We start from the raw sequence: 27,025 nt of genomic DNA on the forward strand, positions 1-27,025 counted from the left end.
CGTTCACCCAGCCTTTGAAACATCAGTCGAAAAAGAAAGCTGTTTTAGAAGCAGAGAAAGTTGGATTGAAAGCAAGTTAAGCCCAATGGGCAGCATTTGTGGCATAATATTGATTTTGAAAGTGACAAGTCAAAATCAAATCAAATCCCTTTATTGACAATCAACCATAAAGGGATTTGATTTGATTTTGACTTGATTGTCACTTTCTAAATCAATATTATAAACTCATACCTTAGATTGAGAGGTGCAAGTTATGGAAAAATAAGTTTTGAAAAAAAGTATAATTGCACAACTCAAAATATAGGCTCTTTTATTTTTCTTACCAACGTTTCAGCAATCAGCCTTTTTCAAGGTATAATATTGATTACCACAAAAATGTATTTCGACTCGTCCCTCCAGAAAAGGTTAGTAAGTGATTTTATCACACTAAAATAATGTTAACAAGAATATTGTTTATGTCTTGTGGCTATACTTTTGAAACAGTATTTTAACGTTTATGGATTGGCCCCCATTCACTTCCATTGTAAGTGCCTGACTGTAACTTAAATTTTTGCTTTTTTTAAAGAAAAGGAGCGACGAGTCAAATTAAAATTTTGTGGTAATCAATATTATGCCACAAATGCTGTCGATTGAGCTGAACTTGTATTGAACCCAGATTATTCCTTCAATAAATTAAATAGGGTCAGTCTTGATTTTATGTTGACTTTAAATCAAAATAATGTTTTGTAATCAATATAAAACATTCTAAAAGGACACAGCACTTGAAGGTGTTTTGTTGATTCTTTAACAACCTGCTAGTTGCCACAATTACAGAACCAATTTTCATAACTAAAGGTAATCAGATCTAAAGCATTGGTTCCCAAATCATTGCAAGTGTTTGTGCGGCAGTAATGTGTGCTCATAGTTCACAGTGTCATGACTTTTCTCAAATGAAATTTATTGACCTGAGTGGAACATAAACAACCGATAAAACTACAAAATCAATAAAACCACCTTGACATGGCACCATACGATTATCACTAACTACAAATCACTACATAAAAGGTACTCTTTTGTTTTTTTTTTTGTTTTTACACTTCTCTTAAAACACAGAAAACGGCAGTATAAAGTTACATTCAGCCAAATACCATTATTCACTTATTTTGTTATAGACACATAAATGGCCATTGCATCTTGATTGATGAGTCGTCATACATAAACCAATAAATAAAAACATTTACAGAATAAAACATGCATTTTGCCCATTTAATTGGTCAAGGGGGGTTTGTAAACAGTTAGCAGGTTTTGGCAACATGCAGTGTGAACTTCAGGCCTAGAGCTCTTATTCTGGCATTTTGTTGCTAGGCGACAGGTTCCTATGTTTGAAATACTGTGTGACCTGTTGCGGCAGCTCTGCCAATACGGATTTGGCTAAAGTTTCCTTCGGAGCCTGCAACAACAACAAACACACACAACGACGTCATTGAATATGCATATTCGAGTACACACTGGCAGAAGGGACTTCTTAATCCATTTTTATTTAATGAAACGTAGAAATGGCAGACACATTTGGTTGTGTGGTGCTGAATGTTGGCACCGTGTCCCTCCATATTCTTTCTAAGCTAAATGACTTTAATTTTCTCTGAATGGAACCCAATTGAGCGAGTGCTGCCTGCTCCCTCATGCTGTTGAGGAAATCACATGTCCCACAAACCGCCCACTCCCACTCCTACTGAAGATTCTATTTACATACGTGCTCCAAGAACAACAAGAAACTATCTTGAGGTCTGTGGCAACAGAAATATTGATTATATGACTAAGCTCGAGTCTTTGGGTCAGTTTATCTCCATAATGTTGTTTAATACTGTGCGGTAAATACTTTTTGACCTGGTTCTGAAATCATCATGTGCATCTGTATTTTAAAAGCGTTACATCATGTACCCTATGACTACACCCTTACATAACTGAACCACTACAGGGGTAATCATGGAGAGAATTTGAGAAGCACTCACATTGCGAAAGTCCCTGAATGGAACGAACTGCACAATGTCTCGCACTGCCTCCTCTCCCGTGTAGGATCGCAGTACACTACTGTCTCCGTCCAGAAACTCCATGGCAGTAAAGTCGGCATTGCCCACCCCGATGATGATAATTGACATGGGCAGCTTGGCAGCTTGAACTATAGCGTGACGTGTCTCATCTAAGTCACTGATCACGCCATCAGTAATGACCAGTAGTGTGAAGTATTGCTGCAGAGAGAGAGAGAGAGAGAGAGAGAGACAATGCAGAGAGATTACAAGAAGAATCTGTGTAAGGTCAAGAGGTCACGTGCATCACAATGTTATACAGTTTATTCAAATATTACATGCACATTTTGTGCACTTCTTTGAAACATCTTATTAAATCATACACATCTAAAGTAGAGGCTCAGCTACTATAAATGCAACCTGATTGTTTTTTCATTTTCTGAAGAATATGTGAATGGTGTACACCCATGCCAGAATGTTAGGGATTTGTGGGTGGTTGCCAGGACATAGCCATGCTGTTGCTAAGATTTCTGGAGTGGTTTTTAATGCGATGCAGTTGTTAGGGTTGTTGCTATGGTGTTCTGAGTGGTTGCTAGGTGGTTTCTTACTGGCCCAAGTCAAAAGCCCCGATCCCCAAGTCTCGATGATATTTTGGTCCCTTGATTTGACTCGGGTCCCTTCTTCAGTTTAAGTCTATGGGGTTTTTCCTGTTTTATGGTTTCATATAGTCATTAAAAGTTTAAGATCAATCTCTTTGAAAAGTAATAGCATCAAGCCAAAAGATTTTAAGTTTTAATAATCACTTTACCTTAAGTTTAAGCAATAGTAATAGTGATGCTTGCCTTAGCAAGCACCATTAATATTGTTAATCAAGCCCAATTCTGACGGTTTACTTGAAATACAAAGGCAGAGTGAAGGGAAAAGCATGTTGATGCGCTGAAATTCCTGTTAAAACATCCATACCACCCATCCCCCTCATCACACAGGGAGACAGACGGAGAGCTTGAGTAAATGTGTGGAGGGGATTTACGCTGTCACTTTTCCCTCCTCCTGCTCTACGTGGCAGCTCTTCTCTGACAGCAATACATAGCATGGAGCTGTGCCTCTCTTTCCAGCTATAATTTAGCTTTTGCTTCATAGACACGATGTAATACTTTAATACTTCATCCTGGAGTCCAGCTCTGCTGCACACATGGAAAGACGAAAACCCGGTTATGTTTTATTACAATTTTCCTAAAACGATCTGCCACAGTACAAAAAAGACAGACAAATGGGCTCACGAGAGCATTAGAGACTGGTTTTATAGCTCCTTTTCCTAAAACGGCCTTAATTTTAAGCTGGTGATGTTACCTAAATAGACATACCACCTGAGAAATTGTCCTCCGTGAAATTTTCTGTGGTGTGAGATGAGATGGAAAGCGATTGTTTACCGAGATACACACTCTTGTGGACTACTAAAAGTCAAGTGCCTCCAAACTGTGTTGCATAATAAAACACCACAATAAACAGTTCCCTTACGACTCAGTACACTTGACATTGCGTCACAAAGCTGACGCTATGGGGAGTGTCCTTCAATACAACCTAGTTGAAACTTTTCTACAATAACAGCAATTATAAAATTAGCTATGGTGTTTAAGCCCCACCCTTTTTTAGGCACGAAGCTGTCTGGTATAAAAGCGGCCATGCAAACACCATTCCTCAGAATTTTCTTCCTTCAAAACAGCGATTCATCTATCATCTAGAAGCCTTCCACTACTTCGCCGTCGACATACACAAGTCAGTGGGCGGGATCTTCATGGCAGCGAGAAGACTCTCTGCTCCCCTGCAGTGTTCCGGCGAACATTTACTCCGTCTCGCCACTTGACGCTTCACTGGTGATCGGGCCACTTCAGAATCTTGATTCCCCGCAGCGCTTCGGCATGAGTTTTGTATCCTTATAAGCTATTGTGATATTGTGTATACAGTATATATATATATATATATATATATATATAAAACTAAAAGTGCCACTTACGTGGTCACGTTCTGATTATTTGTTCATTATACGAGGGAAACATCCCGCCATCAGATCAGCATTAGAGCTGCATTCGCTGTCTGGGCCGCACCCACGCAGAGACAGCTCTTATAGAGACAGGCTGCCCTCACTGTGAGGGCATAAGTCTCAAGATGCTTTGCTCGCGAATCACCCTCATTCTGAGGGACCATTCAGCCTCCCGTGCCCTACCATCCACCTCTTCTGTGACTCCCGAGGGATCACACAAAGAGGCATGGCGGGGCCGCGAGGTCGAGCAGGATGAATTTGAGGTGGATCTCGTGCCGGCACATGCCCCGCGAGGCCCTCAATCTCCATATACTGCATCTATAACGATACAGTATGTACATGTAGAGCTTCGGCCCTCTGCAGGAGCGCACGGCCTTGTCACGTTCAGCAGTTCTGACGTTGGGGATGTTGTTATGTCTATTGCTGCATCTGGCGAGTGGTCAACGAATGACGTTGCCGCCCCTTCCCCCAGTGAGGGCGAGGAGCGTGCACGCGCCACTGATAAGGAGATAAGGCATCCTTTCAAGGGCAGTCGAAGAGTTCGGTCTCGAGTGGTCTCCTCCAGAGGAACCAGAAAAATCTCACCTTGATGAATGGTTCTTGCAGTACGGACGCCGTCAAGTGACCATTTCCCGCAGATCTGCCCCGTTCTTTCCAGAAGTTCATAATGAACTGACAAAATCTTTGTGCACGCCCTATTCAGCTCGCTCGCACAGCGTTTCCACTCTCCTCACTAAAGTGGACCACGGGAAAGGCAAAGGTTATGCCCAACTACCCCCTGTGGAAGAGGCGGTAGTGGCACATCTCTGCCTGGCGAGTAGCAGGGCGTGGAAATCACGCCCCGTTCATCCTTCCAAGCTGTGTCGACTGATGTCCGCACTGACTGGGAAAGCACACTCAGTGGCGGGCCAAACAGGTTCAGCACTCCACGCGATAACAGTGCTCCAAGTTTTCCAAGCTAAGTTCCTCAAGCAAATGGACGAACAAGGCTACGATCCAGAGATGTTCAAAGAGCTCCGCACTGCTACGGACTTAGCGCTGCGAGCCACGAAAGTCACTGCACAGGCCATTAGCAAGTCAATGAGAAACCTGGTGGTTTTGGATCGTCACATCTGGCTGACCCTCATGGAAATGCATGATGTGGAAAACGCCGCTCTATTTGATGCTCCGATGTCTCCAGCCGGCCTTTTCGGCAGCTCTGTGGATAGATTTGCTGAGCGCCACGTCACGACTCAGCAACACTCACAGGCTATGAGACATTTTATGCCAAAACGGAGCAGTACTTCATCACAACCGGCTCGCTCCCGCTCTGTCTCGGGCCAGCGCCCGGCTAAAAACCCCACGCCTGCTGCCTCAGCGCCGCCAAACATTGCCGCTGAGCCGCCGGTAAAGCCATGCAAGTTGTGGGCCAAACGAAGGCAGCCACCTTAGCACAAGCCCCACGCAGAGTGGAAAAAACCCCCAGCGCAGCTCCTGACACACAATGCTGTTCCCCTCTTCCCCATTGCTGTTTGTCGGGAAAGGAATATTGTTGTTCAAAATGTTGTTCAATATGTTGTTTCTGTGTACATTCAATCACATGCAATAAAGAATGCAAAAAAGAGTACAGCGCTAGTTGAACATACACGAGACGCTCACACTTTTTCAATAAAGAGCTTTCCCACTTTAAAGCCCACACATTATACACAACCGCTTCCCAATGGTGAGAGGCGCATTATATCATACAATGAACAAACCAAATTGCCCTCTGTCCCATTATGTGGGCATGTGGTGAGCCCTTACGGGCTTTTTCGACTGGGTGCTAAAAACGATCAAGCATGGTTATACAATCCAATTAGCTATCGGCCGCCCCGTTTCATCAGTACCACGGCATGTCCGAAGACAGGTGTGTCAGACTGGGTGTTTAAAACGATCGAGCACGGTCATACGATTCAGTTTGTACGCCAGCCACCTCGCTTCACCAGCGCTTTGCAATCTGTGGTCCGACCATAGGATGTGCCAGTGTTGCATGCAGAAATTCACAGTCTCCTTGCAAAAAATGCAATAGAAACTGCCCCAGACTGTGACACACACAGCAGGATTTACAGATGTTATTTCCTCTTTCTGGAGAAGGACGGCGGGCTTCGGCCCATTCTAGTTCATGACGCCCATTCAAAATGTTAACTCAGAAACAGATCTTATCACACATCCATCCTCAGCACTGGTTTGTATCAATAGATCTGAAGGACGCGTATTTCATGTACCAATTGCACCGCGTTACAGGCGGCTTTTTAGATTCGCTTTCGGGGGAACTGTGTATCAATTTAATGTCCTTCAATTCAGTCTGTCTCTGGCTCCCCACATGTTTACGAAATGCATAGATGTGGCACTCGCCCCACTGAAAATGAAAAGTGTGTGCGTTTTGAATTAGCTCAGTGATTGGTTATTTCGTTATCAATCATGATTTCAAGCTAAATTTTATTTCCTAGTGCCATCTAGCTAGTTAGTGTAATCGAGTTTAAAATAATGATCGTTCCTGTAGACTGCAATTGCAAGGTGTGCAGTGAAAAAGGAGTTATATTTTGGTCTGTTCTCACGCAAAACAGATTAGATCAGAAGACATTGATTAAACCACTTATGGATACATTTTATGCTGCCTTTATGTGCTTTTTGGAGCGTCAGAGTTTTGGACCCTGTTGACTTGCATTGTATGGACCTACAGAGCTTAAATGTTCTTCTAAAAATTGTTGTTTGTGTTCAGCAGAAGAAAGAAAGTCATACACATCTGGAATGGCATGAGGGTGAGTAAATGATGAGAGAATTTTCATTTTAGGGTGAACTAACCCTTTATCTTTTTGAGGGTTTTAAATTGGGATGTGTGGCAGAATTCATTTCATGACAACTGCTGGGAAAAGCAATGGTAAAGAAAATGAATTTTGAGGTAAATCTTGTTACGGTTATAAAAAATTACGTTAACTTAAATGTTATGATGTGAAAGTGTATATGAAAATATAACAAATTATTCCAAATAGATGTAGATATTTTCTAGAAAATAATTTTTCCTCTGTCCCACTTTACCAGTACTGCTTATTAAAATCTGGGATTTGGTTAAAAGAGGGTCTTCAAATGTTTTTTGGTTTTGACAAAGAGAGAAGACATGCTAAGCTTTCTTTAAAGGTATAATCTTAGGTTATGTGTCGTTTTGATCATAATTCAAAATGTCAAGAAAAGTAACATTTCCAGTAGTGTCCCACTTTCCCCATATTTACTCTAGTACAACTAAAACTAAAATGAATTTGAGATCATTTTTATTTTATTTTAGTTAGTTTTGGAGTTATGAAAAAGTATTTTAGTTTAGTTTCAGTTTTTTCCAATAATTTGTATTTTTATTTTAGTTAATGAAAATGATTTTAGTTAGTTTTAGTTTTCATTAACTATAATAACAACACTGCTATATATTTATATAATTAAATCGAGCATTTTTGTACTTTAATAATCGCACTGGGCCATATAACGTCTTATCCGGAGGAGTGAAACTTAGGGCTGGGAATCGATTCCAAAATTAATTGATTCTTCGATTCCAAGGCTTTGGGAATTTTTTTTTCTTTTGGGCAAGTTTTTCGTCTGTATAAAGCAATCGCACAAGCCCTTCAATACATTAGACAGCTGCTTTCCAATTACAACAGTTACATACTAATATAAATCTCTTTCTAAACAAGAACAACTGATGAGTGGTACCAGACAATTTTTATCTTTATTAGTGTTATTAGTAGTTCTTCAAAATACAGGTGCATCAGCTCAGCCAACCTTCCCTCAAATTCATGAACTGGGATGTGCATACATTTTTTAGAAGAGACCTATTAATAGAAATTGTCAAGATCTGTTGTCATTCATGCCATCATAAATATTGCAAAAAAGAAACAAAAAAAAATGCTTTATATTGTGCTGTTTCTTATGATATTTAACTTTAACTCTTGTTTTTTTGTTTCGAAAAATAATCTAAAAAATTTGTCTGAAATCGACTCTTGGAATCTAACACCTTAGTGAAACTACCGTCAAAAACAGAAACGGTGAAGTCTTCACGTCAAAATAAAACCTTGATTCAAAATAAATAAAAAAATACCTTTTTTTTTATTTATTTATTTTTTTTGGTATCGAAATTGGTATCAAGAATCATAACATGACAACCCTAGAACAAAGTATTACATTTCTGCACTTAACTCATCCCACACGTTTCTATGGTCATAAATGATAGATACATCAGACTGTACGGCTTGTTGAGAGAGGTATGCATTTACTTTTCAAAGTGATCAGACTTGCGTTTTTGCCTGCCAAGTAGCTAACCAGAACACCCAGGCAACCAAATAGCAATGCCATTCTTCAGACAATGTAAAAATAATTTTTTATGTTAGAAGCCACTGAACTTTATTAGGAAAATGGCAAAATAAGCAGAGGACGCTCATGTGGAACAGAATCAGAAAAAGGACCAATGCCATGCCCTCTTCCCTTTGGTCCATTTTGACCAAAATGAGCTGTACTCTGTTCTCAGTTGTGCCCACTGTCCTTACTATATTGCTGAGACGCTGTGGGCATCACTTTCTGTAAACACTGGCTGTGTCTCGTTTGGAAGGCTGCGTCCTCCGGAGGTCGCATTTGTCGGCCGCATACGTCATCGAGGCTGTCTCGTTTCAGAAAAGCGAGTAGGACACTTCGAATGCAGCCTTCGAATGCAACCTCCTTTCATGGGAATTCGGAGGATGCATGAGGTGTATCCTTCGTGGGCACTTACAACCCACAATTCTTTGCTTCAAAGGAAATGTCTAAAAAAAAATGATGCCAATTCGCCCGTAAATATGATGTTCAACGCAAGGAATGTTAATTTCCAAGTTGAAGTACCTCAGTAGATGAGTGCAGAGTATATAATATGTATAATTATATTAATATATAATTAAAATAAAGTATTAGACTAAAAGTACACCTGTAAAATCTATTTTCTTTTCTCTTTACATCATCATAACTCTCCTAAAACGTACCACATGCATTCCCTTCCAGAGGGACTTTGTTCCCTTCTCACTCAAAGCGCTCGCGCTTGTTAAAGAGTGGCCTGCTGTCATAGCAACCATGTTACGTTCCGTTTGTCCTACGAAGGCCGTCTCGTTTAAACGAGACTTGTTTAAAGGAGGACACTCGGTATACTGCAGCCTTCAAAGGATGCATCCTACCTAGCACGCAGCCTTCGAAACGAGACACAGCCACTGTGTTAACCTTCCTAGATATACACACTCAAAACATAACTAAGTCACACATGCTGTCTTACCACAAACCATCTAAATATGTTTATGGACTGCTACAGATTAGCGGTTGCACTGACTTGTCAATTAGCTCAGCAACTACTCGATGCTTTGGGTGTTTTTTTAGATTGGTCGTTGATCACATGACTTCAGTTGCATTTTTTTCTATATGCTAACAGCAGGAAGATGATCCCTCTATCCATAAACTCAATATTTTTACTTGGTAAGTAATTTACTCACTAGTAGTAAAATGAGTAATCCTGCAAGCTCTGTTACAGATACAAGGAAACATGCAGATGTACAATCTTATTTTGTTTGGATTCCTTAAAGTGTTAGTTCACCCAAAAATTAAAATTATCTCATCATTTACTCACCCTCATGCCATCCCAGCATAACAGTGATAACAGACCAAAATGTAGCTCCTTTTTCACTGTACATCTTGACATTTCAAGCTCAATTACACTTCCTATAGCGCCATCTAGCACTGTGCATGCGTTGAGCACTAGGAAGTGTAATCGAGCTTGAAATCATGATCGTACCTAGAGACTGCAATGGCAAGATGTAAAGTGATAAAGAAGTTCCCTATCTGTCACTCACTCGATGTTGTGTCGATGTAGTGACACTAGGGGTCACTCTTAGGAGCCCCAAACACCTCTGCTTTTTTTTAGAAAGGCCAATGAGAATTCGCGAGTGGAATTTGCATGCATACGGGTATAAAAGGAGCTGGTATGCAACCACTCATTCAGATTTTCTCTTTGGAGCCGAGCGGTTCTATTCATTGAAGCTGAATTCATCCGCGAAGTTCATTCACCTCATCTGCTGGATTCTACGGTGCATTTCAACGGATTCTCCCCCTCTGCACCCGTGGAGTGCAGAGAACGCCCCTGGGCGCTTGGCAGAAACAACTAAAAGTGTATATTTTATTTTATTTTATTTTATTTTTGGGGGGGAGTTTTCCCCTTTTTCTCCCAATTTGGAATGCCCAATTCCCAATGCGCTCTAAGTCCTCCTGGTCGCATAGTGATTCGCCTCAGTCCGGGTGGCAGTTGCCTCCGCGTCTGAGACAGTCAACCCGCGCATCTTATCACGTGGCTTGTTGAGTGTGTTGCCACGGAGACATAGCGCGTGTGGAGGCTTCACGCCATCCACCGTGGCAACCACGCTCAATTCACCATGCGCCCCACCGAGAATAAATCATATTATAGCGACCACGAGGAGGTTACCCCATGTGACTCTACCCTCCCTAGCAACCGGGACAATTTGGTTGCTTAGGAGACCTGGCTGGAGTCACTCAGCACACCCTGGGATTCGAACTAGCGAACTCCAGGGGTGGTAGCCAGCGTATTTTACCACTGAGCTACCCAGGCCCCAACTAAAAGAGTATATTCTAAAAAGAGTATATTTTCCTTCTAAAAGAGCGGCACACACAGAACATCTTTTTAAAGATGCCTTTCCGTTTGTGTGTTATTCCTGGTTGCGGTCGATATCTCTCTGCTTCTGACGGCCACGATCGCTGTCTTATGTGTCTGGGCACTGCCCACGCGGAGACATCGTTCGTGGATGAGTCATGTCCTCATTGCAAGAACATGACCATGGCAACGTTCCGGTCGAGGCTTGCTTTCTTACGAAAGTGAGAAAACCCCAGTGGCTCCCCGCACCGGTCCTTCTACCTACGGGTTTGAGGCCGTGTCGGTTAGCACTGGGGGTGATTTGGGGACATCCGGGTATCCCCCCACGGACCTCCCATTCCCCAGCATGCTCGCTTGCCCCGATCGGGCTGTCGCACGAGACCAGCAGCTCGTCTCAGCGCGAGTTCAACTTCTTGTTCAGAGCTCCGGAAGACGATGAGTTATCGAGTGCAGCATCAGAGAGCGGGCTCGTCCAGTCTGACGCAGAGGCTTCGGCTGGGCTTCCTTCTTCGGGAACAGTCGCCCAGTCTCACGCCGATGCGGAAATGACGGACATGCTTTCCTGGGCAGCCGTGAGTGTCGGGCTAGAGTGGAACCCTCCACTATCCCCTGAACCCTAGTGGCTCGACGATCGGTTCCTGGGCACGGGGCGCCGCCCACAGCCACGCCCCGTCCCCGTTCCTTTCTTCCCGGGAGTGCATGAGGAGCTGACAAGATCGTGGGAGGCACCTTTTACTGCCTGGTTCCAGTCTTTCAGCTCCCCCGCTCTCGCTACCCTCGATGGCGGAGCGGCCAGGGGGTATTCAGTGATCCCCCAGGTGGATAAGGCGCTCGCGGTGCACTTGTGTCCGCAGAGCGCCGCCACCTGGCGTGGGCGCCCGAGACTCCCGTCCAGGGCCTGTAGGTTTACGTTGTTCCTGACGGCTAGAGCCTACGGTGCCGCTGGACAAGCCGCCTCCGCCCTGCATGCCATGGCTCTCCTGCAAGTACACCAAGCCAAGGCGCTAAAAGAAATGCTCGAGGGTAGTTCTGACCCGGGATTGATGCAGGAACTGTGCTCGGCGACCAATCTCGCTCTCCGGGCGACGAAGGTCATGGCGTGGTCTCTCGGGCAGGCGATGTCCACCCTGGTGGTCCAGGAGCAGCACCTTTTGCTCAACTTGGTCGAGATGGGAGAGGCGGACAAGGCACTGTTCCTTGACACCCCCATTTCCCAAGTTGGCCTGTTTGGCGATGCCGTCGAGGACTTTTCCCAGCAGTTCTCGGCGGTGAAGAAGCAGGTTTTACAACATATCCTACCCCGGCGAGGCTTAAGACCCCGCACCCTGTCTGCTCATCACCAAGGGCGTCCTCCTGCAGCAACAACACTGATTCCACTGCAGCCTGCCCCCGTGGCCCGGCTCCAGCATGGGGCCCCCCCTGCAGGAAGCAGACGCCACCCATCTCGCGGCCGGCCGCTAAGAACCCGAGGTTTATGCAACGGGCACACAGCCGCCGGCACCTGGACTGGCCCACGGCTGCGTTGGCACATCAGTTGCCTAGAGTTGTTGGCAGTATTGCTTGCCCTGCAGAGGTTTCGTCCATTGATCCAGGGCAAGCACGTGTTGGTCCGGACGGACAACACAGCATCGGTAGCGTACATCAACCACCGAGGTGGTCTATGCTCCCATTGCATGTCACAACTCACCCGCTGTCTCCTCCTCTGGAGTCAGCAGTGCCTCAAGTCGCTATGAGCCACTCACATCCCGGTCGACCTCAACACCACAGCGGACGTGCTGTCACGTCAGGTTACCCTCAGGGGAGAGTGGAGATTCCACCCTCAGGTGGTCCAGCTGATTTGGAGTCGATTTGGTCGAGCATAGGTAGACCTGTCTGCTTCCCGGGAATCCTCCCACTGCCCGCTTTGGTACGCCCTGACTGAGGCACCCCTCAGTATAGATGCACTGGCACACAGCTGGCCCCCTGGACTACACAAATACTGTGCAAGGTCAGGGAGGACGAGGAGCAGATCATCCTAGTAGCACCCTACTGGCCCACCCAGATGTGGTTCTTGGATCTCACGCTCCTCATGACAGCCCCCCTGGTGAATTCCCCTGAGGATGGACCTTCTTTCTCAGGGACGGGGCACCATCTGGCACCCACGACCAGACCTCTGGAATCTCCACGTCTGGCCCCTGGATGGGACGCGGAAGACCTAAGTGGCCTACCACCCGCGGTGGTAGACACGATCACTCAGACTAGGGCTCCCTCTACGAGGCGTCAGTATGCCTTGAAGTGGCGTCTGTTCGCTAAGTGATGTAAGATGGTAAGTATTTGGGGAAGCACGACTTCATCATCAGGTTCCTGAGAGGCGCTAGGAGGTTGAATCCCTCCAGACCATGCCTCGTCCCCTGATGGGACCTCTCTGTAGTCCTTCAGCGTCTACAGGGAGCTCCCTTTGAGCTCTTGGAGTCAGCTGAGCTTAAGGCACTCTCTTTGAAGTCTGCCCTCCTGACTGCGCTCACTTCCATGAAAAGAGTAGGGGACCTGCAGGCATTACTCTCACGTGATCCTGAGACCCCGACCGGGCTATGTGCCCAAGGTTCCCATGACTCCTTTTAGGGATCAGGTGATGAACCTGCAAGCGCTGCCCCAGGAGGAGGCAGACCCAGCCTTGGCCTTGCTGTGTCCGGCGCAAGCTTTACGCATCTATTTGGATCACACGCGGAGCCTTAGAAGCTCCGAGCAGCTCTTTGTTTGCTTTGGTGGACAGCGGAAAGGAAGCGCTGTCACCAAACAGAGGATCACCCACTGGGTCATCGACGCCATCACGATGGTATATCAGGCTCAGGACGTGCCACCCCCTGCGGGGTTACGAGCCCACTCTACCAGGAGTGTGGTGGCCTCCTGGGCCCTGGCCAGTGGCACCTCTTTGGCAGACATCTGCAGAGAAGCGGGCTGGGAAACACCCAACACCTTTGCGAGGTTATACAATATCCGGGTTGAGCCGGTCTCGTCCCGTGTATTGGCAGGCACGAGCAGGTAAGTTCCAGGACAACTAACCGGGTGTACCGCTTGCGCATAGCACCTTTCCCCTCCCTTGAGGTGAAGACGTGCGCTCTTGACTCCCAGTCATGTTCACAGACTGTGATCCCTGGATGACTTTTCTCCTTAGCCCTCTGTCAGTTGAGTTTGTGGAGAAACTCGCTGACCGGGCCAGTACGTGCGCAAATGAGCCCCTGTACTGACGTAGGTGCTCCACATGTGCTGGTTCCCCGAAGACGACCCCATGTGATATCTTCCGCAAAATTGTTTCCCTGATGGCAAACTGCGTCCTCCTTGGGCAGAGGCCCCTCTGCCCCCGGTCGCCATGCTCTGTAGAAACTCCTCCCCCTTCGGGTAGGACCTACCATGGGACCTCTCCACATGACATACTTCTGACAAGACTCGGTAAGATCATGTGACGTATTCCACTCAAAATACCCCTCCCCCCTCTTTTTGGGCGGGGTGCGGTCTCTGCGGTGTCTTCCCCTTGGGAGGGACACCTCTCGATGCAGACACTTATGGCTCCCAGTCAGTTAACAAATTCCACTCTTTTTGGGGAGAAAAGAGAGGGAAAAGAGGCCTCGGTTGGGCTAGCCTGTCCCTGTAGTTGGGCAGTCGACTTGTTTGAGTGAACTATCCCTTTAACTTTTAGAATGACATTTTTTGGACAGGCTTAAACATATAATCTGCAAGCTGGACTCCTTGCAGTACCACCACAGGGACACATCAGCAGTGATAGCAAACTCACCTTTCCTGCTAGGACAGTGAAGTCTTGGCTTTTAATGTGCTAACAGACAGGCTCATTAGCATCTCATTACTCAGAGCAGACACATAACCTGAATATTTACAGACATGCAGAATTGATTGATTTCCTCATCATGTCATCTTCACAGCTCAAAGTTTACACACCCATAATGGAGCTCTCACAAGTTTTCCATCTGAAAACCTTTACTTGGGAGTTTCCAATTCCTCTGCTAGCTTTAAATGATGTGTATAAATGTGTAGAAAACATTTCCACTGACCTCTTGGCCATTCAGTTGTAGTGGAAATAATGACAATGGCTTGAAACACTTGAGGAGTTCACAGGCCACTGCTAAAAAGCTATCTGCATTAACACACCCACAAGACCACAGCACTACTTCTCTCCTACTGCATTAAGGCTCTATTCTTCTCTCTCTCTCTCTCTTATCTCACTACCCATTTTTATCTTTTGGAGGTGACAGGGTGCAATTAGGGAGAAAAAGAGCTCTAGGCTCTCCTGAAGGAGGTTAAATAATAACTATTTAGTTTTCCTACTAGACAGAACGTGTTGGTCATGAAGTGAGTTTAGCACGGCTCATGAACGGCTTGCACTCATGTAGGTTATGTCTACATTTCTGATGTGACATGATGTTTTAAGCAAGCATGATGAGAAATTGTGCTTTAAAAATGACAAATGTCATTGACTGGTTTAGTTTAAACATTTGTGTTAACATTTTTAAACATGTTCAGGTCATATTTTACCACAAAATCAAAAGAAAATGTAAGAAAATATATATTTTATTCTCTTCATACCTGAAGAGAATGAAGCCTATTTATAGGACCATTAATACTTTTAGCATTATGACATTATTGGCATGTCAATTAAATACATCATTACCTCAATGCATTCATAGATATTCAGAGTTTTATTATTATTATTATTATTACTGTAATTATTATTCTCAATGATTATTCTCACTGTAATAATAAATAATAATCCTATGCAGATTTGAATAAAATATCTGTAAAAGTATAATAAATACTTTTTAATATTTAAATTATATATTATCTTGTAAAGTTTTTTCACATTACACTAATGATAATTTGAAGGGGGGGATGTGGTTAATTGTCATGAAAAAATGTCACAATGCACAAATATCTTAATGGTACAAAAAAAATAAATAAATAAAAAAAAAATATATATATATATATATATATATATATATATATATATATATATATATATATATATATATATATATATATATATATATATCAATAATAATAACTAATAATAATAATCTTGCTATTTAACAGCATGGTGTCTGCACTGGCATTCTGTATGGCCTCGCTTAACACACAGTTTTTTGTGACAACACAAAGTGTCCCTCCATTCTCCTTCTCTGAAGCTGGCCTTGCTGTTGGCCTGTACATAGAACAGACCTGAGGGCTTGGCCTCATTACTCATTAAAACCCATGAACAACTAGGGAAAAAAGAGAGAACATTTGTTCACTGATTCAGCCTCTATAAATAGCTATAATTGAAAAGGGATTTTAATGGCTGTTTTCCACTGGGCTGATAATAAGAGCTGGAGAAATTGTGAGTGCTGCGCTGGCTGTTCAAAGCCCCTCAGAAGACTTTGAACTAACAACAAGAGGCACTTTTTGTGAGTGTCTTATGGAACAATTACGCTCTGCTGAGCCAGGGTCAGTCCTGGTGTCTATTAGACATTGAACACAACCACACAGGCACACCCACCCAACACACACATCTCTGTATAAACCCAGCAAAATTGGATGACTGACTCATCCTCATGTTGTTCCAAACCTATTTGATTTTCTTTCTTTCAGGATATATTTATCATAATGTCCTGGCTGTCCTTATCGTATAGCTTCAGAAGACTCTGATTATAGCACAAGAGTTTTATTGATACTTTTATGGTACTTGTATTGTGCTTATTTATCATTTTTGGAATTTGACAATAGGGGCGGTCCCCTATTCACTGTCATAGTATGGATTCAAACAGCCAGGACATTCAAAACTTCTCTCTTTTTTTTTTTTTTTTCACAGGAGAAAGAAAAGCATACAGGTTTGGAATGACATGAGGGTAAGTAAAATGTTTATTTTGGGTGAAAAAATGCTTTTTTTCCATCTGTTTATACATGTAAGCAGTTGATTGTAGGCTAGTAGTTAATACAAATTTGCTAGTTTGGAATTAACTAGAGCCAAGAGGTTTCCCTTACAGAATTAAGAGTGTTGAAATACAAGTGTACTAACTTAACTACATACTTCTTCTTTTTTAAAACAAACTATACACGTTCACAGGAAGTCAACAGAGTGAGCTAAACTTTACAAGTGGAAAGCTGTGAGGACATCCTGTCTGAAAGACACATTGTCCTATCACAGTAAAGAGTGAGCTCTGGCCTGCATGGTTATGCCTTTTTCAAATGTTGCAATTAACAATATATTTTTTAAAGCATTTATTAATCTTTGTTAAAGTTAGTTAATAAAAATCAAATTGTTCATTGTTAGTTCATGTTAGTTCAGTGTATTTATGTTATCTAATATCATGCATTAATGTTAACTAGTACAACTTTTGATTTTAAACATTTGAAAAAGTAAAAAAATTGAAATGTTGAAATTAACATTAACTAAGATTAATGAATGCAGTAAAAGTATTGTTCATTGTTAGTTCATGTTAACTAATTTTGTTAAAGCTACACTATGTAACTTTTTTTATTGTTTGTTTGTTAAAAAATAACAAAATGTTATTAATGAGAGAGTGCAACAAAAATCCATCTTCCAAATCTGCCTTTACCCAAATACACTTTGATAAACCTATAAAAATGATTTATATTTTAGAGCTGTCGGGACAAATTTCGCATTACATACATACGTCATTCACCCGTGCGTGTTGACGTCATATCCATACACAGAGAAAATAAGTTCCGGCTACTGTAGCGCGTGTATGGTGTGGGAGTAGATGAAGCTGAAAGTTTGTTGTCACAACGAACAAGAAAAATGTACCATGGATCATTCAAAACAGCAAACCTCCGGGGAATCACCGGTTGTAAAATCAAAGAAACCCCAAACAGAGTCTACAAGTAAAAAGGAAAAGCAACAGAGTTCATAATAAAACCCCAATCAACATCGGCTTGGCTTTTCAGAGGTGGCGACAACTCCGAGATCTGAAATGATTTAAAAGCGATCCAGAGATGGCTTTTTTCTTACTCAACAGGTAAGATATTTTATTGATATGGTATATGTATAGTTGTGTAATCAAACACACATCTGTGTGTGTGTGTGTAGTGACATACAATAATTATACTGTAATCTGTGCAGAAATTTTCACTTGCTAGCACACGTATTTTTCTTTATAACAGCAATAATTTATATAAATAAATCCTTTAGTCCTAGGCTTGCCAAGGGCATGTAAGTCTTCAAATGATGTTGACCACTGGTTGGTAACAATGACAATCTATAAATTAGTTACTACCATGGTCTGTTTGGCCAGAATATCCTGCAGTTATAAAAACTTTACAATGTTTGACCTTATAAGACTAGCAATCGTTATATCTAATGTTAACAAACATTACCTAACTTTTGTAATGTCATTTATTTCAAAACATCAATGTTTCCAATAAGTGAAAACAACAGCATATGATATGGCACTTACCTGCTCAGATGACATGTTTTCAGATATCCGTCTTTTCCTTTCTTTCGTTATTTATTTGTCCATTCGCTCTGATAAGATACCCTGTATCCAGTGTACACCAGTGCCTCGAACCACATTCATCCATGCAGACGAGTAGAGCCGAAGCACAACTTACATCATTACCAAAACAATGTTCTTCCGCAAGACACATGCAGTTTTATTTTTTAACCGCTAGAGGGTTAACCGCAAGAGTTACATAGTGTAGCTTTAACTAATGTTATTTATTCAATAGTATTTTTTTCCCCAGTAAAAATATCAAAACAGCCTTAAAACCAGATAAATGTACTCAAAAAACAAAGCTGAATAAGATTTTAAGACTTATTATGAAAATATATCTTGAAATACGTTTGTTTTTCTTACCCCATTGGCAAACTGTTTTGCCTGGTTTTAAGCATACATCTAACCACATTAGTGATCACATCCACATCAACATGCAATTTGCCAATGTTATTCAAGATACATTCTCTAAAAACAAGTCTTGTTATTTTCTCAAGAAATGTATATTTGCTTCTCAAGTGAATTTATCCTGTTTCGAGTTTTTTTTTTTTTTTTTCACAGTTTTACACTTGATGTTCTATGGAGAACACAGATGAATATTGTTCCTCTCTCAGCAGTGGAAGGAGAGTGTTTTGGAGGGATTTGCTTAAAGTGTGTGTGGATCCATTGTGGCTTTTACTCATAGTCTTGTAGACCTAGAGAGTGCATTTGCAGCTGAGTTGAGGAAAGTAATGGACTGCAATAAGACTAATGAGGCTTTTATAAGGAGACCTGCTGTTCAAAACTGGTCTGACATAGTGACTTGAGAACACAGCCTCTCTGTTCATATAATGAGTAGCCACTAATTTTTAAATAGCAACAGGAGGTATTTCAGACATGCAAAATCCAAGAGACCGTCCTTTACGTTTGCGGCATTAAGCAGACACTCTAATCAAGAGTGACTTTCAAACAGTGCTTTGGCTTCACATGTGAGACTGCCTGGCTAACAGATGGCAAGCATGCAATTTAGAGAGTTTCCAGCTAAATTCATCGATTCATCTTATCAGTCCAAACAAGCTAATAGAGCTAGCATGGCAAAACATAACAAATATCAAATAAAATTCACCAGACAGGATGCACTTGGAAGCGATGGGAGAGTAATTAGTTGAGGTGTGCGTTTATAGTAATTTTAGAATGGCTTCTAAAGCTGCTCATCCAATCAGAATTTAAATTCAGAACTATCAGTTTTATAAGTTGTGTTTTGGGTGCTGGTCCCCAGAATGGGATGCTGATTTGCTGGTGTACTTTCACCATGAAGCTGCATCAGAAAGGGTATGCTGATAGACCAGTTTCACCAGATGTGTTTTGCTGGACAACAGCATGGTTAAACTGGTACCAGCATCATCAGCATTAAAATCAGCATTAACAGCCTAGGCAAGCTGGTCGTTTTAGCAGAGGTGTACCATAAGAAGCTGTTTATTGTTTGCATTGTGATTGGCAGGATTGTATGAATATGCTTTTCCTGATCTTTTGTTCGAACTCTGTTTTGGGTTGCACTTACAGCGGCAGTGTTCTGCTGGAGGGCCTGAGTGGCAAAACGGGCCACGTGGTTGATGATGGGGGCAAAGTTGGTGGGTCCGTAGAAGCGGATGTGAGGCAGGCAGTTGGAGTAAGCCTGAACGATCCCCTCTACACCTGCACACACAAAACAATCACTGCTGCTTAAAATACACATCAGCTTGTACAGTGGATGCCACAGACATTGTCACAGTCATGACTCCATAGGATGAATTGCATATGTTTTGCATTAGAGACCTTCAGAATTAACAATTTTTTGTGCTAAAAAACAAAAACAAAAAACATTAGTGCAATGAATGAAACAGAAAACAGGTGCCTCAAGGTGCAATTTTAAATTGGAAGTTCTTGATAACTTTATACGGCATCTAAAAAATGTGTCTCTGAAAAAACAGTGAAACGCAGCACAATGGTCAAAGACATCCTTCGAGCACGTTTACATAGAAAAACAATTGAAAAACTGTGCAGAGGGATACAAAAATGCCTTTGGTGTGAATGACCCTTTACACATTTGTTAGTTGCCTTGGATAAAAGCATGTGATAAATGAATAAATGTCAAATATGATGCATATGAACCTCACCTGAACAAAATGGGTTGGTGGGGTTAAAATTTATTGCAAATTCATGGGAAACCTGCAATATAAGGGGAAAAAAGAACGATAATAATGAGGAAATCTCATCAGTAGCTGAAAATCAAACAGAAAAAGACAAATAAACAGAAATATTTCCAAGAATTTGTCTTTCCTGTTTTGAGAAAATATATTAAATGTTTTAAAATATTTTAATTTGAAGGTTACGTCCACACTAATATGTTTTCATTGAAACCACAATGACAGACTTTGCTACGTTTACACTGCTCATCCTCACTGAAATGCCATTTTCCTCCATCGAAAATGGAGACTTAAACGCTCTCTAGTGCTGAAAACTTCTCAGTGTGGACATGGCCTTGGTAATGGAGAGAGTTTTTGAAACACTTTGTTTTCTGTCACGGTCTCTGTGAGTCCGAAAACGTTCTGTCTGTTGGGTTCAGGTGTCGCTGACTTGCGTGATCAGCGTTGCCATGGAAGCCTTGATTGTTTCTGTGCTAATGCTGATCATGCTAGCTTGCTGCGAATGAGCGACACCTGATCGGCATTAGTTGCTGGGCTATATCTACCTCCCTCTGTTTTGTGTTCGTTGCTCGATTGTTTGTTTGAGTCCTGTATCTGACCACTCTGTCCCTCTGCCTCATGATATCCTGTATCATGTCTGTATATTGGTTACCAGTCTGTGCTGTGTGCGCTGGGATTGTGGTTACCATCCTGCCTGTTTGCCTCGACCTCCTTGATGCTTCTTCTGAGTTTCTCCTCAGCGATACTTCTCTGCACTGGTATTGCTCTGAACACGACCACTATGCACACAAGCCTACGAACATAATACTTTCTCTGGATACCTCGAGGATCTACTCTACACAACCACTACGCACACAAGCCTACGAACACACCATCCTTCTCCATGCTGCAGTCGGTGCCAGACTCCTCTCTTGAAGCTCTACCAGCCTTGCTGTATTTATATAAATAAACTGATCATTGTACCCCGCACTTGGATCTTTTGTCACATCTTTCCTGACAGTTTTCAATAGAGGAAAACACATTATAGTATGGATGAGAGGCGTAAACGTAAAATCGCAGTGCACAAAATCAATACGTTTGTGAAATGAAAAAGTATAAGTGTGGATGTGGCCTGAGTTAATAAAATCCAGCTCCTTACTTGAATTCTATGAGTTATCATAGGGAAGCATTTTAATTCTATTCACTACAGTTTGTCTATTTACAGCAAGAAATACCATCTATCTATCCATCCCTCCATCTCTATTCACTCTATCAGACTTCTTTGTGTTCACTCCGGTGTCATGGCAACGCAGATGGGATGACACTTGCATAATCACTGGGATATGTGAGTATTATTCATTTTCTTTATCTACCTCTTCAATGTCTTGCACTTTAAATTCTTGTTTCCATTTCACACGTCCACAGCCTATAACAGCCTTTCACATTTAATTTCATTTGATCATCCCACTAGTATCTACACAAAAAGCTTAAAAAAATAAAAAATAAAATAAAGATATGCAAAATTTTCTTTACACTCACTCCAAAACAATCAATCATACATGGACAACACAAATGTACACACAGCTATGGACACTTTCTCACCTTCCAGTCTGGTGGAAGTTGAGCCCCAAATCCAAGTGCAGGAAACATTTTGTCCCTGTGCACATAAAGTGTGAATAAGGAGGTGTGTGATCATACCAGGCACTGCTTTTGTGGAAATAGGGAAACCTTTAATGTGTATTTATTACTAATACCGATACTTACGTGTCATAGTCTTGGATGATCTGGCCTACAGCCCAGATAGCAGACAGATATTCATTGCTGCCCATTGGGTTGATAAAATGCAGAGAGGACGGTTCCCTTGGGTTTCCATTGGATGCTGTGAAGTCAATGCCAACCTGGAGAAAAGTATATCCATAGTGTGATGAACTAATACTTGCCAATAATGAACAATGCTTTAATGAATATCTCAGTCCGTCTATTCAAAATAATGGCAGTGGATAGTGTCTCACTTTAATGAATAAAAATTACCCAAAAGTATCATAAAAGTAGTCCATGCAATTCGTGTGTCATATTCCAAGTGTTTTGAAGGTATATGCAATAGTGAAAATCTTGACATCTGTTATGCTTGTTCACAGTGGTTCTTGTTCATGCAAGAAATTGCATTGTTTTTAGCGATAACTCAAGTTATCAAGTGAAAATGTTTTATATATTTTTAAATACTTTAAAAATAACTTACATTTTGGGTTGTTTCTCCTTGGGATATGATGCACAAGTTTCATTGACCACTTTAATTATACATTTGTGTTCATTTTTTATGCTTTAAAACTTTAAAACTTTTGTGTTCCACATAAAAAAGAAAGTCATACAGGTTTGGAATAACATAAGGGTGAGTAAATAATGACAGAATTGTCATTTTAGGGTGAACTATACTTGTATAAGTGATTTCCATGTTTTGTCCACAACATAAATTTCACTCAATCATACCTCAAATGTGCATTTTGAGGAATGCTTTTAAAATGCAAGTTTCTATTAAGCTGTCATGTACACTCACTTTTAAAAAAAATATTAAATTTAAAAAATCAGCTTCAAAACTCACACTCCATGAATGTGTGTTATTTATTTTGTAGAACAACATGAAATCCCTTAAAGGTGCTGTAAGCGATTTTTTTTTTTTTTTTTTTTTTTTTTCATGAAAAGGTATGAAAAAATTTGTCCTACTCCCTGAAAGATATCTTTTTTTTTTTTTTTTTTTTTTAAATAAGGGTCGTGACATATCTCACCGGTCTCAGTGACAGCACTAGACTCTGTAAACAGCAACCAAAAAATGTGTCCATGGGGCACAGTCTCTGAAGCTTTCTGCCTGTCAATCATTTTGTGTGTTCTCATAGCGTTGTAGTTGCAGCGAATTATTGAGGCTAAATGCCATTTTTCTGCCATTTTGCTCATAACAGCTGTCAGTTGAGGGTGCTATTTTTCTGCTGTTGTTTTTGACAACCGCTTCTGCTCAGTGTCGGTCTCAATAAAGCTCATTTAGTATCTTCGGAGTGCGGGTTATGGAAAGAGGGGGCTAATCCAACAGCTCAGCTTGTGGAAATTCTTGAATGGCCAAAATCGCTTACAGCCCCTTTAAAGTACTGTTAAACACAGACCATATTTTACTCCAAAATCTAAAACCCCACTGGACTTTTCACTTCTGCCGGGTTTTAGGACTACAAACTGAGCAGCTCTTTGAGGTGGTGTTTTAAAAATACAGACAGCTGTTAGTACAATGCAGCATTTGAGAAGCTTTTCACAGTTAGTGGTGCATCAAAGCTTATAGCTCAAGGCAATATTGTCTTCACCCAGGGAGGTTTAATCATCAGATCAGCTCAAGCTGTGATCTGATAGCTCTGTCCCACAGCAGTCATGAACCATAAGACCTGTTTCTCTGACTACATGCCTACAACAAGACACATATTTAACAAGTGCAGAAAGACCCTATGTCTAACCTTCACACATCATCATTCCTAGAGCACACCTACCCACTGTATTAACAGCCCTCCTGAGGCTGATAACAGTCTAATGAAGGGAAAAGGAAAGGCATGGGAATAGGAGGTGATAGAATGAGGGTGTCCTTTCATGTGGTCGGCCTCACATTGCCTTTCAGGGCCTCCGGCTGACCAAGCTGTGAAGTTAAGTACTTGAGAATAAACCATAGTGATGTCTACTATATTCTCTCCAGTGTGGATGTAACAACTTTTAAATCTTCCTTTTCCTTTTCCTTGGGAGATTGTCTGTCTTGCAAGAACAAACCTTAGAGTCATGGGATATAGAGTATAATGCTTTTTCACGCAGGTACTGTGACTGAAACTGTAGAAAGCCTGTTCTCACCCTTATATCATTCTAAATCCATTTCACTTCCTTTCTTCAATGGAATACAAAAGGAGATATCAGGCAGAATGTTAGGGACTGATAGCCTAAGCCAACTTGCTGTTTCATTGTGTGGAAAAAAGACACATTGAAAGCAAATGGTGATTGAGACTAACATTCTGCCTAATATCTCCTTGTGTGACTTGGGAGAAAGAAAGTCAAACAGGTTTGGAACAATACAAGGGTGAGTAAATGATGACTGATGAATTGTCATTTTTGGGTGAACTATAATCCCTTTAAAGTGGTCATTTAATATTGTTTTTACATTTAATGTTTTTCCATGAGGTCCCTTTAATGTTAGTCAAGGTATTTTTGCAAACAAAACAGTTACAATTTAGTGTTTCTCAACCATTTTCAACCCTCTCTATGATCTTTAGAATTAAACGAGCCATTTTATGTCGCTGTGCCTTTAAGACTTCTATGTAAACACTCTTTTCTATGAAAGGAGATACTGCACTTTGCTGTGCATCCACATGGGCTGCGGGTTTGCTGTTGTGTCCAATATAGTTTGTCCTACCTCATCCTTCAATAACAGCCTCTTTGCAAAGCTTGCATTATATTGTGTCAGGTACACTAAACATTCCACACTGAAATCTGCCACAAGCACTGCACAAGAACTGATCAGGCATTGTTGATCTGGAAATGTGGTCATATGTTCCAAGCATTTCAGAACTTTCTGTTTTTGCAGATTTAAAAAAAATATATTCTTGGATTAACTCTCCTTTGAATGCTGCATTCACAGGTCTGTTTGAACCCTGCTGAACCCTGAGCTCTGCACTCCGTTTCCATAAAGGTGCCTGTAAGCACTAACGCATCAGCAAACAGCTACTCTACTCCAATCAGCTCCACTCTGTTTCTGTACAAGGCTTAAGCCCACAGCTGCAATTCTGGAGAAGATCTCATCTGCACATAAGATTGATTGAGTGTCATAGATACACTATTCAAGAAGTGTTGGTTTACAAACATCTTTAAAGAAATAACAATCTATACAGAGAAAATAAATTATATGAGGGCTTATCATATTCTGCAGGGCAACAAACTGGAATGAGAGTCGTAAGGTGGCAACAGGCAAACAAGATATTGAAATCACTTTCCCCAAATCGTTTCCTTTGTTCAGAGGCTCATGTGGCTTCCCTCGCTTTCTCCATCTCTCCCTTTTCCTCTCTCTGTCTCTTTCTCTCTCTTTTTTACATCCCCCTGTCGCTCTCTGTGTTTAGTTTCAAATGAGAGACATGAACCTCTACACTGCAGCGCACTGTAACTATAGCAACCAGTGAATTTCACTCACTTTCTGTATCATTTCTTACCAATCACACTGGTGAAGGCAATTGAGTCACATAAAAGAACCATATATAGAGCCTGTTCGACTGGACAGTGTACAAAAAGAAAACACATTTTATGTGCCTTATTCACCAATTTCAGACTTTTATGTTATATGCCAAACGGACCCACCATACAAATATAACACTATTCAATGGAGCTGTGTTGAAATTCAGCTGAAATTTTGTCATTTACAGAATATATTTACAAAACCATCTGCATACAAATTATATATATATATATATATATATATATTATTATTATTATTTTTTTTTACAACCCCCCCACCCCCCTTTCTAAAAGAGACATTCAAATCAAGAGATTATAAACACGTAATCATACTCACAGTAAACATGAGCTGACAGCCACCCAGAATATAGTCCAGAAAGGAGTAGTCCCTTGTAATCTAACAAATAATAGATATACAACATGTGACTGTGTTCTATTCACATAAACAGATCACATAACCATTTTGGACATTCCATAGGCAAAAGGTTGTTAATTTAACTCCTTGTATAGGTTTGTATGTGTGCACATAATGTGACTTTTTATTGACAATAACTGAGTCATTTCCTGGTTTAATGACTCATTCCATCAGCACAAAAGTTTAAAGCTACATGACGGTGCAGGACTGACAGGTGTTTTGTGCTGATATTAATACATGTTATTTAATGTGGATTTAGCACTATTAAATTAATCGTTCCTTACACCAAAGCCACCATTAAAGACCAGCAATAAATAAGCCAGCACAATAGTAGTATGGAATGTCTTTCAATGTGCATACAGAATGTATTTAATGCTGGTTTTTGTTGCTGCTATTTGCAATAATTCTTAATTTTAAATCAGCATACTGGTGATTAAATGAGGAAGATCAATAGCCTATTTTGTTACCTTGCATGACTTCACAATTATGATCCCAGAGTTTTTGTAGTTCTTTTTCTTCTGTTTTTTGGGATTAATGCATTCAAACTCAATCTGTAAGAGAGAGCACTATGTTATTGTCCACCTTTCTTTAAAGGCCATTAATAAAGTTGTGACAGACTGATATGTTGGCCAGGCTGTTTTATAGGCCAATTTTAATAATAATGGCTAATTAATAATAAACAATAATGGCTTTTAATTTTAAGATAATTGGCATTGGCCATGAACAAAGCCCACTTGACCGATTAACATACGTGTTACCTCCCCCTTCTGTCAGTTCTAAAATCTATATTAGTGAATGTAAATAAATATGTAGGCAAATTAATATGTAAGTAAATATTGCTCAAAATGACTGTTTAATTTCAGCTATTCTGTGGACATCTTGTTTGCTATCATTAAATTGTACTAAAAGTAAATACATATATAAAAGTATATACAGGGCCATCATCCACCCATCTCAAGATAAGCTTTCTTACTTAATATTAAAGCCATGGATTTGTACCATTTTAAGGTTTCCCTTATTT

General features: G+C 41.3%; 1 protein-coding gene across 2 annotated transcripts in view; it reads right to left on the reverse strand.

Annotated features, from left to right (window-relative positions):
• Positions 1 to 916: 916 nt before the first annotated feature.
• The window catches only part of LOC127455987 (copine-2-like), a 74,304-nt gene continuing 48,195 nt past the window's right edge, over positions 917 to 27,025 (reverse strand). For both annotated transcript variants that reach the window (XM_051724238.1, XM_051724239.1), the window contains exons 9-16: positions 26,472 to 26,555; positions 25,927 to 25,986; positions 22,113 to 22,246; positions 21,951 to 22,005; positions 20,340 to 20,391; positions 19,745 to 19,878; positions 1,992 to 2,228; positions 917 to 1,429 (exon numbers count right to left, since the gene is read on the reverse strand). In XM_051724238.1, the coding sequence (XP_051580198.1) occupies positions 1,322 to 1,429; positions 1,992 to 2,228; positions 19,745 to 19,878; positions 20,340 to 20,391; positions 21,951 to 22,005; positions 22,113 to 22,246; positions 25,927 to 25,986; positions 26,472 to 26,555 (864 nt within the window). In that variant the 3' untranslated portion in view covers positions 917 to 1,321. The remainder of the gene's footprint in view (positions 1,430 to 1,991; positions 2,229 to 19,744; positions 19,879 to 20,339; positions 20,392 to 21,950; positions 22,006 to 22,112; positions 22,247 to 25,926; positions 25,987 to 26,471; positions 26,556 to 27,025) is intronic.

The sequence above is a fragment of the Myxocyprinus asiaticus genome, chromosome 18 (genome assembly GCF_019703515.2).
Source record: "Myxocyprinus asiaticus isolate MX2 ecotype Aquarium Trade chromosome 18, UBuf_Myxa_2, whole genome shotgun sequence".
NCBI classification, from domain to species: domain Eukaryota; kingdom Metazoa; phylum Chordata; class Actinopteri; order Cypriniformes; family Catostomidae; genus Myxocyprinus; species Myxocyprinus asiaticus.